Source organism: Rhinopithecus bieti, unplaced genomic scaffold, assembly GCF_001698545.2.
Source record: "Rhinopithecus bieti isolate Rb0 unplaced genomic scaffold, ASM169854v2 scaffold_315, whole genome shotgun sequence".
Taxonomy (NCBI): domain Eukaryota; kingdom Metazoa; phylum Chordata; class Mammalia; order Primates; family Cercopithecidae; genus Rhinopithecus; species Rhinopithecus bieti.
This window is the reverse complement of record NW_016803481.1, coordinates 5,652,781-5,668,410: the sequence shown is the minus strand read 5'-3', so window position 1 is coordinate 5,668,410 and position 15,630 is coordinate 5,652,781. Positions and strand designations below refer to the sequence as shown.

General features: G+C 35.2%; 1 protein-coding gene across 2 annotated transcripts in view; it reads left to right on the top strand.

Moving 5' to 3' along the window:
* Positions 1–15,630, top strand: part of ADAM7 (ADAM metallopeptidase domain 7) — a 63,550-nt gene that overhangs the window by 6,413 nt on the left and 41,507 nt on the right. For both annotated transcript variants that reach the window (XM_017884474.1, XM_017884482.1), the window contains exons 3-6: positions 298–374; positions 11,476–11,554; positions 13,211–13,287; positions 14,302–14,491. In XM_017884474.1, the coding sequence (XP_017739963.1) occupies positions 298–374; positions 11,476–11,554; positions 13,211–13,287; positions 14,302–14,491 (423 nt within the window). The remainder of the gene's footprint in view (positions 1–297; positions 375–11,475; positions 11,555–13,210; positions 13,288–14,301; positions 14,492–15,630) is intronic.

Below are 15,630 nucleotides of genomic sequence, written 5' to 3'. Positions count from 1 at the left end.
ATAAAATATAAATAATACAAAATATAAAAGAATAAATACAACTAAATATATTTATATTTTATTCTAATATAAATGTAACTAGAAGAAATCAGTTCTAAAATATAACTAGAAGGAGGTTTGTAAAATCTTCCTTCTAGTATTAGTTCTCTTTCAATTCATCTTTATCAGTATTTTGCCTTTTGGCTGAAAGGACTGCTGAGTGGATTGGAGATAGGGAACGTCCACCCAAAGCACTGCTTGCTCAATACACACTAAATGAGCCCATGTTGAAGTCATGTGATACCTCTTGTTTTTCAGGAAACGTATGAAGAAGAATTGTTGTATGAAATAAAACTAAATAGAAAAACCTTAGTCCTTCATCTTCTAAGATCCAGGTAAGTTCTACTGTGATTCCAGTACCTTATAGATTTTAGTAACTACAGTATCCCAATTTTCGTAAAAACTGCCAGTGAAGTGGATTCCTTAAGTCATTGTTATTTGTATGTAATCTGAATTTTTCCTCTTCAAATGAAAGCTCTTCATGTGTAAGCCAATCACATCTCAAAAGCTGAAAGACAATCATAGATGCCGCTCTTCTTCTCCCATTCCTAAATAACTCCCTACTTTGGATACTCAGAATTTTTTGAACTCCATATAGTCACTCTAAGAACAGGGTTAATACATCACTGTGTTGGGAATCAGTGGAACAAAAGAAATTCGAAAAACATGGCTTTTAAAGTGACTTCTAAGTTGTGCAAACTAGATATCAAACCAAGTTCCACTGCAGAGTAAACTACGAACTGTAGAGCATTTGCTTCGTCAAGACATTTTGTGTAGCCAAATACTGTAATTGCAATGCCTATAACTTTCTTCAATGGCGTTCTTCAAAATAATCTCTCCTGTTGCTGCTGTTTAATTTTCATTGTTTCTCCATTGGCCCATTTCTACACATAATAGCTCTGTCTCAGGGTCCCAAATATTAAAAGGATGAGGAGCTGTCAAATGCTAAGCAGAAAGAAAGAGTGACACTGTTGGGGAATTGAGACTCTGGTCTATTAGTAAAAATAACAACACACAGACACACAGACACACACACGTGCAGAATAATAAACTTAATTCCGTAACTATACTGATAATATATTTAGACTGCATATTTTTACCTTCTCAGCATGAAAGAAGCTAACATTTATTGAGAGATTTCTCTTTCCCTAAGTTGCTTTTTAATTCCTGAAAAATGTGTATGAGACAGATACTGTTTAATTTGCACTTTACTGAGGAAGAATCATAGGTACACTGAAAAGATAACTTGTCCGGGGTCACAATACTCATGAGCACACGATGACGCAGATGGTCTGACTGAGGAGTTTCAAGTTGCTTTCACAATTCCCCCAGGCTGCCTAGGCCTCTGAGTCAATTTCATTGTACTAGCCATTGCTCGATCCTGCTGATCAGCCTGGCATGGCCTGTTACTGGGTTGCACACACACAGAGCAGTTTAATCTAATTTCAACGTGTGTAACAGGCAACACGGCCTCATTCCCTCAGTTCTACAAAGTAAATGAATTTAGTGCATACCACAGAGCCTCCAAACCTGTGAATATTACGTAATTGGATGTTTTCATAACACAGTAACAAACAGAAACTGATCTTATTTAGATTTCTATTTGTCTTTTTCTCCATGACCACACTTTTCAACGTTTCCCCTCTAAGTTTCATTCAGCTTGGTTTTGATAATAATACATACTTATTTTATAAACTCATGTTGAGAAATAGTGATGAATTTTTCTGTGACAACAATGTCAAATCAGATTGTATATTCATTCCGTGGAAACATTGATTGGGTCAACTTTCTGTTCGCTGTAATAAATCTATTAATAGATGAAGAGTTTTATTTGTATGTGTATATGACTCATCAGAAATATTAATTTAGAATCTGCTATACAACCAAGCAATTTATCATACAATTTATATTTGCTCTTTCAAAACAACTACAAAATAATTATATTCTGTTTACCTGTCGCATCTAGTTAATGTTCCCAAAAAGTTTACTATGATAAAATTTTAACACACAGGGCAGAATTGAAAAAATCCATATACCCACTAACATATACATATACCCATAGACCCATTAAGGTACACATACATACACATATTCATTCATATTTTACTATTTATATTTTATATCTTCTTCCTCCTCTATCCATTCATCCATCGATCAATTCATCTTCCATGTTATTTTTATGCATTTCAAATTATATTACGGACATCAGTTTACTTTCCTCTCAATACATGAACAAACTTAGCATTCAAGTTTAGTATTTGTTTTTGGTTTGTTTGATTGTTTTGAGATACAGCCTCACTCTGTCACCCAGGCTGGAGTGCAGTGGCATAATAATGGCTCACTGTAGCCTTGCTCTCAACCTCCTGGGCTCAGGTGATCCTCCCACCTCATCCTCCCAAGTAGCTGCAACTACAGGCCTATGCCACCACACCCAGCTAATTGTATTTTTGCAGAGATGGCATTTCACCATGTTATCCAGACTGGACTGAAACTCTTTGGTTCAAGCAATCCTCCTGCCTTGGCCTCCCAAAGTGCTAGGATTACAGGCGTGCGCCACTGCACCCAGCCTAATATATATGTTTACAATTAATTTTTTATTTGTGTAACATTTTCATAAAATGAAATACATAACTCTTAAATGTGCATCTACATATTTGTTGAATTTTATGTATGTATGTATGCATGCATATATTCATTTATTATAATTTGACAAACTATGATTGTATATATTTATGTGGCCAAAGTGATGTTATGATCATGAATACAATGTGAAATAATTAAATCAACTAATTAATATATCTATCACCTCAAATACTTATTTTTTTGTCGTGAAAACAATTGAAATTTACTCAATAAGATTTTGTATCGTAAAACACACTATTATTAAGTAAACTCACCGTGCTATGCAATGGATCTCAATAAAACACAAACTAACTTATTCATCCCATGTAACTTGGGCTTTGTACCCTTTGACCATCATCTCCCCCTTTTTCCTACAGCTCCAGTCACTGGTAGCCACCATTTTTCTCTGCTTCTATGAGTTCAATTTTTCTAGATTCCACATATCAATGAGATTATGCAGTATTTGTCTTCCTTTGCCTGGCTTTTTTCATTTGGCATAATGTTCTCCAATTCCATACATGTTGTCATAAATGACAGAATTTTCTTCTATTTTAAGGCTGAACATCATTCCATTGTGTATCTTTACCATATTCTCTTTATCTATTCATCTGCTGATGGACGCCTAGGTTGATTCCATAATTTGGCTATTGTGAATAGTGTTGCAATGAACATGGGGAGGAGACATCTTTTCCACATAGTGATTCCAAATCTTTTACATAAACACCCAGAAGTGGAATTGCTGGGTCCATCCATTGAGTTCTGGCAAATGCCCATACCTATAAAACTCCTATAAAAATACAGAACTATCACTCAGAAAAGTTCCTCAAGCTTCTTGTTAGCCACCTCCTCTCAAAATCTGTCCTTGGAAGTTTTTTCGCCATGGATTACTTTTGTCCATTCTGGAAAGTTTTAAAACTAGAATCATACTGCATGTACTCTTTTGTGTTAAGACTTTTAAAATTTAGCATACTGATACTGAGATTCATTCATGTTGCTGCATTTATCAGAAGTTTACTGTCTTTATTTTCTGGTAGTATTCTGTTGAATAAACATAATGCAGTTCATTCATCCATTCTCCTATTGATAGACATGTGGGCTGTTTTCAGTGTTTGGCTATCATTAGTAAAAATTGTATGAGCATTCATGCACAGCCTTTTTATAAACATATGTTTTCATTTCTCTTTGGTGAACGCCAAGGAGTGATACTTCTGTGTCACAGGATATGTATATGTTTAGTTTCATAGAAATCTGACAGATTCTTTTCCAAGGCGTTTGTAAAATTTTGGTAACTACCAGCAACGTATGAGAATACTAGCTGCTGTATATATTCTTCATCATTTTATATTGTCACTTTAAAAAATTTTAGCTATAGTAGTTGGTTTCTTGTAATATTTAACTTTTATTAAATATTCTGTTTCCTGTTGAAAACTCATGTATGTGCTTATTTTATCATTTTTATATCTTTTTTACCTTTAAATATTTACCCATTTTTATTGGGTTATTTGTACTGCTATTATTGAGCTCGAGGAGATTTTTTTTTTTTCTTGCTCTGTCATCCAGGCTAGAGTAGAATGGCGCGATCTTGGCTCACTGCAACCTCTGCCTCCTGGACTCAAGTGATTCTGGTACCTCAGCCTCCCCAGTAGCTGGGACAACAGGCATCCGCCACAATGTCCGGCAAATTTTTTGTATTTTAGTAGAGATGGGGTTTCACGGTGTTGGCCAGTCTGGTCTTAAACTCCTGAGCTCAGGCGATTCACCCGCCTTGGCCTCGCATAGTGATAGGATTACAGGCATGAGCCACCATATAATTTGGAGACTAGCCCTTAGTCAAATATAGTTCTTGTTATGTTTTGTTCCTGTCTGTGACCTTTTAATTCATTTTTTAAAAATTGTGTCTTTAAACAAGTAAAAATTTATAATTTTAAATAAATTTCAATTTATCAATTTCTTTATGGTCATCACTTTCTAGGACCTAAGAAACATTGCCTAACTGCAAATCACAAAGATATTGTATGTTTGCTTCTAAGCTCTTCATAATTTTAGCTTTTAGTTTTGGTCTGTTATGACCTTAAATTTGTGTATGTGCATATATGTGTGAGTGTGTGTGTGTGTGTGTGTGGGTGTGATTTGCTGGAGAAGTCAATATTCTTGTTTTTCCATATTTACAGCCAATTATTCCAGTCCATTTTGATGAATTGTCTTTCTGGTGCTATTGGATTACTTTGGCACCTTTGGCCAAAATCAAATGACTGTTTATCAGCTCTCTATTCTATCTTATTGATCTATGTACAGTCTGTAAGTCACGGCCAAACTACCTTGATTACTGCAGTTTTTTAGTATACCTTAAAGGCACAATGTGTAACTCTTCTAATCAGAATTGTTTGTTTATTCTAGGTCCTTTGCATTTCTCTACAAAATTTAGAATCACCTTGGCAATTTCTATTAAAAGGCCTGCTGGAATTTTATTGAATTTCATTTTAGCTTATTGAATCTATAGATAAGTTTGGAGAGAACTAATATCTCAATAGTGCTGAGTATTCACATTATAACTCGTCTTCTTTAATGTTGATCAACATGTTTTAAAGTTTACAATGTGGAGCTCTCACCCGTCTTGTTAAATTTATTTCCATATATTTACTAGTTGTGGTGGTTATATAAGCAGAATTGTTTTTATTATTTCATTTTTCTATGATTTGCATCTATAATATAAAAGCAAAATGGATTATTTTATTTAGGCTTTGGATTTGAGAAGCATTAGTAAATGAATTTATTGATTGTTTTATAGAGCACTTAGAAATCTTCTAGGAAATTTACCATCTTGTCATCTGAAAATACTGATAGTTTTATCTTCCTCTCTGATTATTATTTATTTTATTTCTATACTTTATTTTATGACAGTGGCTAGGACCTTCATTACAATTTTACTAGAAGGAGTGAGGGCAACCTTACACTTTTCCTGATCTTAAAGGGAAAGTATTCAGTATTAAATGATTAATATGACAGTACCTGTAGATTTGCCATTTATTTATCAGATTAAGAAAGTTCCTTGAAAAGTTTGCTGCAAGTATTCTGTCTGAATCCATTGAAATGTCCATATGGCAGTGTACACTGATTTTTGATCATTATACATTATATATTATTTCACAATAAATTATTGTATTTAATTTGTCAATATCTTAAGGGTTTTTGAAATTATGTTACTGATGGCTATTCCCAAAAAAACTAAAATTTTAGTTTTTATGATAGATTTATCAAATTTTGATAATAGATTATGTTGGGCTCCTGAGTTGGGAAATATTTTCTCCTATATTTTCTAAAAGATATTATTTACATTCAAAGCATTTGATAGAATTTGCAAGTGAAACTGCATGTGCCTTGAGCATATTTTTGTGTATGTGTAGGAAAGAGGTTTTATAACAAATTTAATTTATTGATAAGGGGTTATTCAAAGTTTCTATTCTATCATGCATCAGTTTTAAATTACAGTTTTCAAGAAAAATGTCTATTTCAGTTAAGTTGCCCCATATTTGGCATAAAGTGTTTTATAATATTATAATTATTTTAAAAGTAATTATTTAGTGATAACTCTTTTTTTAATTTCTAACATTGGTAATTTGGGTTTTTCTTCTTATATTACCAATCTAAAAGGGACTATCAATTGTCGACCTTTTATTTAGTTAGTTATTTTTATTTTTTGTTTTTGAGACAGAGTCCTACTGTGTTTCCCAGGCTGGAGTGCATTGGTGCAATCACGGCTATTGCAGCCTCAACCTCCCAGTCTGTAGGCAGCCTCCCACCTCATCCTCCTGAGTAGCTGAGACTATAGGCATGTGTCACCATGCCTGGTTTGTTTTTTAAAACCCTTTATGTAAAGATGGGTTTTCACCATATTGCCCAGGCTGGTCTCGAACTCCAGGGCTCAAGCAATTCTCCTGCCTTGGCCTCCCAAAGTGCCAGGATTATGAGAGTGAGCCATGATGCCTGGCCCGATCTTTTCTTTAGCTTTGTGAATAACTGTAATTGGTTGTCTATTTATTTCACTGATCTCTTTTATCATTTGTATTATTTTCTTTTTTCTTCTTATTGGGTGTTTATTTTTCTCTGGTTATAGAAATGTTTAATATTTTCTAAGTATTTAAAATATTGAAGTCATAGCATTTCTCTCAAGTCTTCATTTAGATACATCTCAAAAGTCTTATTTTTTTATTATCATTCATTTCAAAATATCTTCTTATTTCTTCTGGGATTTCTTCTTTGAGTCATGAATCATTTTGGAGTATGTTATTTAATTGCCAATGTTTGGATTCATTTGATTTTTTAAAACATATCTTTGGGCCAATCATTTGTGTATTTTGCAGTTTGTTATCTGATATTAACACAGCTATTCCAGCCTTCTTATGTTTATTATATAAATAAGATACTATTCTTTTATTCATTTCCTTTCAACATATCTGTGTCTTTACATTTAAAATGTGTCTTTTGTAAGATGGAAATTAGTTTGGTCCTGATTTTTAATGCATTCTAATAATCTCTGATTTTCAATAGGAATGTTAATATTAACATTGAACGTTAATGTTATTCTTTTTGTTTGTTTGTTTGTTTGCTTGTTTTTGTTTGTTTTTTGGTTTTTCTTGAGACAGAGTCTCACTCTGTCACCCTGGCTGGAGTGCAGTGGCGCAATCTCGGCTCACTGCACTTGGTTCCCAGAGGGAACCTCTGCCTCCCAGGTTCAAGCGATTCTCCTGCCTCAGCCTCCCGAGTAGCTGGGACTACAGGCACGTGCCACCACGCCTGGCTAATTTTTTTTTTTTTTTTTTTTTTTTGTATTTTTAGTAGAGACGGGGTTTCACCATGTTAGCCAGGATGGTCTCGATCTCCTGACCTCATGATCCGCCCACCTCGGCCTCCCAAAGTGCTGGGATTACAGGTGTGAGCCATCATGCCTGGCCTATTCTTTTTTAGTAGGTTAATATTTAATGTTAATGTTACCATTCCTATTAACATTACATTAAATGTTATGATTTGTATGGCTGGAATTATTTCATTTCTGTTTATCTCCTCTGTTAGTATCCTTTTTCCTTTGATCTTTGGCTTACTTTATTTTTCACTTTCCCTACTGGCTTCTTATTAACCTGTTAAATTTGTAACAATGACTCTCTACATTAGATTTAATTTTCATTTTAGAAATTGCAGCATATATTTACAATTAATTATTATTTACAGTTAATACCATGTCATTATACATAAAATGTAAAAACATTGCAATATGTTCACTTACAGATACTACTTATTTGTGCAAAGTTGCCATATACATATATTTATATAGATTATTAATCGCATGATGTATAACTATAATTTTGACTTTAAACATTTATATGTATCTTATGTGAAAATATGTTTTAGTTTATTCATTTATTTATCATTTCTTCTCTCTCCCTTTTGTTAGAGGTTCAGTTTTTCATGTGTTACAGTTTCATTCAAACTAAAGAACTTTTACCAATTTTGTAGTATAGATCTGTGGCAAAATTTACTTCAATTTTCTTTTATCTGCAAGTCTATTTTGTCTTCCTTCTTGAAGGCTATTTTTGGTGCAGTTTGCTGCATATAAATTCTGGGTTCACCAATTTTCTTTTTCTTTTTTTTTTTTTGCGACAGAGTCTTGCTCTGTCACCCAGGCTGGAGTGCAGTGGTGCGATCTTGGCTCACTGCAAGCTCCATCTCCCGGGTTCAGGCCATTCTCCTGCCTCAGCCTCCTGAGTAGCTGGGACTACAGGCACCCGCCACCATGCCAACTAATTGTTTGTATTTTTAGTGGAGACGGGGTTTCACCATGTTAGCCAGGATGGTCTTGATCTCCTGACTCATGATCCACCCGTCTCAGCCTCCCAAAGTGCTGGGATTACAGGGGTGAGCCACTGCACCTGGTCCATTTTCTGTATTTTTTAAGAAAAGATGATGACTGATGATGTTCTCCTCTCTTCTGGCTCACATGGTCTCTAATGCAATGTTAATAGTCTATAAATTTCTGTTCCCCAGTCGTATAAATTTCCCCAGAAAGACGTGTTGTCTTTCTCTTGCTGGTTTCAAGATTTTGTCTTTATTTCTGATACACTGCAATCTGACAGTGATGTGCAAAGGAGTGACTTTCTTCATATAAATGCTGCTTGATGTTTGCTGAACTTCTTGAAATTACAATTCATGTCTTTCTCCAAATTGGGTTCATTTTTTGCTACTACTTTTCCATTTTTTTCTATTATACCCTTTCTCCACTTTCTAGCACTCCACTTATCAGTATGTTAGTCCTTTGATATAATCTACTTGACTCTGAAGCTCTACTTTTTTTCTGTCTCTTTTTCAGATTACATAATTTCTATTGAACTCTCATTGAGTTTGTCAGCTCTTTCTTTATCAGTTTTGTTCTCATTTAAAGGATATCAACTAAAACTTTTATCTAGGTAGATTTTAGTTATAACATTTTAAATTTGTTTTTTAAAAATATAACTTCCATTTATCTGCCACAGTTCTACATTTTTGCATGCTTTGCAAATAACTTTCTCTTACTTTGCTGAGCATAGTTATAGTAGCTGCTTTAAAAGTCTTATCTATAATTTCAAGTTCTAGATTAACTTGAGATAAGTCTCTGCTGATCATCTTTTCTCTTGACAATAGTTCAATGTTTTATGTTTCTTCATTGTGTAAATTTGAATTATGAACTGAACAATTTGAATATTATGTGAAACGGACTCTGAATTCTGTTATGTTCTGCTGAAGAGTTCTCATATTTTCATTGTATTTGGAGATTAACTTTGTTGGGCTTAAACTGCAAATTCTGTCTTCTGGGTGGCAGCTCAAATTTTAGCTCAGTTGTTTTATTCTTAGCATGGCTACTTTTAGTCTATCCCTCAGAGGTCATAGTTCAGGGAAAATTCTGAATTTCAAACTGAGTTTGTTTACAGAACTGAGGATTCTCCCCACTCTCTCATTTTTTTTCCATGATTACTGTGTACATTTCTGTTACTGTCATTACTCTAAACTCTGTTATATGACTTTTCAAATCAGAACAACTGTGGTTTTCTAGCCGAGTTTTATCCATCCTCTATAAGGCAGACTTCAGCCTGACCTCAGGCTAAATGCTGTAAAACTGGAAACTTCATCTCATGCTGTGCCTTCTTCCCTGTGCCTCCTTCCCTTTCCTGGAGGATGCTGTTTTTGCTCCATACCTAGACCCTTTAGGTACTTTCTTTTTATATGTTATCCAGAACTAAATAACTATATACAGAATGTCTGTCTGATAGTAGCTTATTCAGCCATAGCAGTAGTGAAATGCTATATTTAGTTCATTTTAAACATTAGTTCAGCATTTTTTTGACCACTCCTAGTATTCCAAATACTACCTTAGAAACCAGGAGACACAAATAAATAAAAATGAAAAAGTCCCTTTCCTAAGGTAGTTCATAGGTAACCTTGAAGACTGACATGAAATATACCAGGGGTGAACAAATGATAATTGGCAGAACAAATTGGACATGTTTTCTATGTATGCATACCCCTTAATCTAAGAGTAATGTTTAAAATTTGGAATATCTGGAGTATAAACAGCAGCAACAATAACAACAAATAAAATCAGACAAAGAACATGTAATAGCAGCCATGTATGTGGCCCACATAGCCTTGAATGTGTATTTTTTAAAATCTTTATTATTTTTATTTTATTTTTATTTATTTTTGAGACGGAGTCTCACTTGGTTGCCAGGCTGGAATGCAGTGGTGCGATCTCGGTTCACTGCAACCTCCGACTCCCTGGTTCAAGTGATTGATTCTCCTGCCTCAGCCTCGCCAGTAGCTGGTATTAAAGGCCTGCACCACGCCCACATAATTTTTGTATTTGTAGTAGAGACCAGGTGTCACCATGTTGGCCAGGATGGTCTCAATCACCTGACCTCACGATCCACCCACCTCAGCCTCCCGGCCGCTTCAAATGCTTATTATCTTCACCTGTACAGCAAAGGTTTGGTGACCTCTAAAATACATAATGAAAATGTGGCAGACATGAAAATGAGCATCTTTGGAAGTGTGAAATACACCTTAGGAAGGGATCTCAAAATCCGCTTGATGGCGTCAGGAAGTATGTTTTGCACTGAGTTTAGAAGAACTACAAGTTTCTTACGTTCAAATTGGGATCAAGAAGTGCCCATGGATAGTCCAAAAAGATGTTAAAGAAAAAATTATTCAGTGACAGTTGTTAAAGCACCATAAGGCAGGCTTTATTCAGGCCCATCACTATAGATACAGAGACAACTGCAATGGTAAGGTCTTGCCATAGGGTAGAGAGATTGGGCTCAGTTCCAAATACAGCATGGCTGGTGTAAATTTGTTATAATTAATACATATTGCATTTACCTAAATATGTAGCTGTTAGGTTACTATATATTAAGACATATTCACCACATATATCTTATGATGTGATGAATATAAGACATTTTCATCACATATATTAATGCATGTATTTTGCATTAATTTTGGTCTCAGGTTTTTACTTAGATAACATTTTCGCCAAGCTTTTAAAAAATACTGCTTTGCTAAAACTGCCAGAATCTATTTTCTAGTTTTTCTACAGTCTTTATGAACCATGATATTTAGTTAGAAAGGCTTTTCATATGAGTGGGCTTGATTTTGCTTTACCATTTTTAGCAGAAGAGGATCTTGCTGAGATGTGGAAGCAAACTGGACACTTCTCCAACACATTATTGGTTTTATCTGTCAGATTTTTAGAGTGAACAAGTCTCACCACCTGTCTGCCCTCTTTTTCAGGGAGTTCCTAGGCTCCAATTACAGTGAAACATTCTACTCCATGAAAGGAGAGGCGTTCACCAGGCATCTTCAGATCATGGTATCTTATGGAACTTTCCTGTGTCTCTTCTCTAAAAGTAGTATTTCCTGATGTGATTTTGAAACCCTCTTCTATCTGTACAAGCTGCTCCAGAAAGTACTACGTCAGAAATAAGTTCTGAATTGATTACTCTCACTGAAAAATTGTAGTATAAAAATACGATTGTGTGGACCCTAACCTCTTACTGCGTAACAAGCAAATCATTGACTGCTAATATATCTTTTCTTTTCCTAAACTGATTTCCATACGCTCAATATGGTGTTAAGTCTGGGAGAGGGTAAAGCAGGACACCAAAAATATAAGGCACCTTATGAGGCTGTGATCAAGCTACATGGATAAAATCTGAAGCTATGAAACAAGTTTAAAATCTCCATTCATTGATCCTTTTGTGATTCTCACCTCTTTACCCAGTTTTTCTGATGCACCAATATTGAGGTCTTTTCTTCAATCCCCAAATGACTTTTTGTTCATTTACTATTAATATAATTCCATTAATTTTAATAAAATCTAGATATAGATTTTATTTTTATACCCTCATTGCTTTTTTGCAAAACAGGTCCTCTGTAACCTTCCAAGAACATTACTTTTACCAAAACTATACATTTAAAAAAGTATTTCCTCCATTTAAAACAGCAGTCAACTTTTTTTTTTTTTGAGATGGAGTGTCATTTTTTTTTTTCGAGATGGAGTCTCACTCTTTGACCAGGCTGGAGTGCAGTGGCACAATCTTAACTCACTGCAACCTTCATCTCCCGGGTTCAAGCGATTCTCCTGCCTCAGCCTCCCAGGACTGCAGGCACATGCCACCACGCCCGATTAATTTTTGTATTTTTAGCAGAGGTGGGGTTTCACCATGTTGGCCAGGATGGTCTCAATCTCTTGGCCTTGGGATCCGCCCGCCTTGACATCCCAAAGTGCTGGAATTACAGGCATGAGCCACTGTGCCCGGCTGCAACTTCCAACTTCTATAAGAGCTAAGTCTTTATGCAATCTTCAAAATAGGACAAGAGGAAAACTGGGTAACATTCTTTGATGCAGGGGGTGGGTTATTTGTGAAAGTGTGAGGTCACTGGAAGACCATAGAAAGTGTCATCCATAGGTAGGATTTGAACACATGGAAATGATGGGAAAAATAATTATCTGATTGGACTACCACGGGCAGAGCATCAAGGAAGGAGTAAAAAAGACACCAACTTGATTGAAACAGGCCAGAGAGAAAGGCGTTAGGGGAACTGGTTGGAGAGGGAGACCTAGTTTTCATGATCATCAAGCATTTGTCTTGATTTCATTGGCAACTGGGAAAAATTATAGTATTATCACAGAAGGGTTAGTTTGATAAAAATTATAGGGTGGATTAAGAAGTTATATTTCTAAGGAAAATGGTCACAATTCTAAAACTACTATCATCATTAATACACTATATAGTAGAGGAAGAATCTATACTTTGCTTTACACAAAATAATCACATAATTAAGGTAAAAGGCCTCTGAAGCAGGCTCAAATGTTTCCAAATGAAAGAATTTAATGAACGAACAAATATCAATGCAATTTGTCAAAAAAAAAATTGATACATTCTGAACAGAAAATATTTAAATATTAATATCTATATAATATCAATATTTACATATATAGTAATAGAGTCTTCTTCTATTTTAGGATCACTGTTTTTACCAAGGATCCATAGTACATGAATATGATTCAGCTGCCAGTATCAGTACGTGTAATGGTCTAAGGTAAGGCAGAATATCTTTCGTTTTCCTTTATGAGTTTTCCTATGGATTTTCAAAGAAATTAACTTTGTTGATTTTCTTTTATCACTCCTGGTATATAGAAAAATGAATAAGAAAAAAGTTGCTGTGCACTTTTAGCAGTTTCAGCTCTAGCCTATGATTTAAGTTTTGACAAACAGATGTCTAATGCATAGTCCTGAACAAGACATGCTTTGCAGTATATGAATAAGGGATTCGTATTTGGAAGATTACTGAAAATCATTTAGTCTGGCCTCCCATTTGATCAGGATACTGACTGAAACTAGAAACTTTCTCCTGAATATTTCATTTGCTAGTGGTAACATTGATTCCAAAACCCAGGTCTTTTGAATGCTGGTTTTGGGAATTCCCATTATGCCATGAGGCTTGACTCATTTAGCTTTTTACTAAATCAAGCTGTGTTTGCAGCCTCTTGAAAGTAAAAATTCAGAAGTAAGGCCTATAGTTCTCTATAGATCATAGGCTCATGGACAAGGAAGGATGATGTGGAGAGGTAAAGAGTAGAACAAGGAAGTTTTGTCTTTAATTATGGGAAATTTACTTGACTAGTTATTAGTATTTTCAAGAATGAGAACCCCTTTAATGACACAATTACCACATATTAGTATTTTTACTTTCATATATTTACTTTTACATATATTCCACGTCATGATAGACATAGAAACTCACATAATTTTTGCACTAAGTCTTAAGACTTGACAGCGGTCCACAACCACCAGTGGGACTTGCTACCCTACCTGTACTCAAAGCAGATATTAGACTGTGCAACTTCTGAAAATCTAGTAAGGTGACTCTTAGAAAAAAGTATTGATTCAGTCAAAGGCCACGTATCATCACATTTCCTTACCACTGAAAGCACCTTCCTACATGTTCATGAGGCGCTGGCTTTGTAGTTTCTCTCTCTTGAAAAGAAAAAGTCATTGCAGTGGTAGAGTAATTATAGACCTTGAATATACATTGTGTTCCCAATTTCTACAGGGGATTCTTCAGAGTAAATGACCAAAGATACCTCATTGAACCAGTTAAATACTCAGATGAGGGAGAACATTTGGTGTTCAAATATAACCCGAGGGTGCCATATGTTGCCAATTATTCCTGTACAGAGCTTAATCTTACCAGGAAAACTGTTCCAGGTGATACTGAATCTGAAGGAGACCCCAAAATGAAAGTGAGTATTATTAAGTCATCTTTACCCCAAATGAAACACCTTTTATTTTCTTGATGATGTCTAGAGAGAAAGCATGAGTCTAGCTAGTGAAATGTATGTGTTACTCTGAGTCTGGCACTTTATCTGATATTTGAAATTGGAAAACTTTTGTTTCAGTTATCTATGTAAAAAGTTTATTTCATAGAGTAAATCTCAGTTTGTTTCATGAGTTTCAACAAAGGATGATTCTACAATCCTACGTATACATTGATAGCACTGGGGCTATGAGTAGTTGGAAATAATGGAATTTTCAATGTCCTAAAACATAATCTAGAGATATTGTCTTTCCTTGTCTTCCCTGACATTTTTTTGCAGAGGTATTGATGGCAAGCTATGTTCTGCCCTTTTTATCATCCAAATATTTTCATGGTTAAGGACAATTAAGGATAAAACAAGTTCAGTTTTCGGTGGGATGGTTGTATAAACGTAGTCCTTGGTACTTTAGGCTTTTCTACACAACTAATCTGTATCTCCTTAAATTCCCAGTGGATGTTAGCCTGTAAACTACATTGTTGTTTTTCTTTTTCATATGTCCTTGATTCATATAGTGTCTGAAACATACTATATGCCTAATGGATGTTTCTTGATTGAATAAATCAACAAATAAATGATTACTTCATCCATAGAAAAATGATTTAGCCAAATCTTTGAACAATTTACCTCTGCTTTGTCCTCAGAGAATGTGCACATACCTCAGTGCATGCACACTGAAAACTGAACACTTAGAAGAATCTCCTGGTATTGGTGTTTTATAGACATAAAAGATCTGGCATTGGTGTTTTATAGACATAAAAGATCAGCCAGGCATGGTGGCTCATACCTCATGCCTATAATCACAACACTTTGGGAGGCTGAGGCAGGCAGATTATTTGAGGTCAGAGTTTGAGACCAGCCTGGCCAACATGGTGAAACCCCGTGTCTACTAAAAATACAAAAAATTGGCCAGGCGCGGTGGCTCAAGCCTGTAATCCCAGCACTTTGGGAGGCCGAGACGGGCGGATCACAAGGTCAGGAGATCGAGACCATCCTCGCTAATATGGTGAAACCCCGTCTCTACTAAAAAATACAAAAAACTAGCCGGGCGAGGTGGCGGGCGCCTG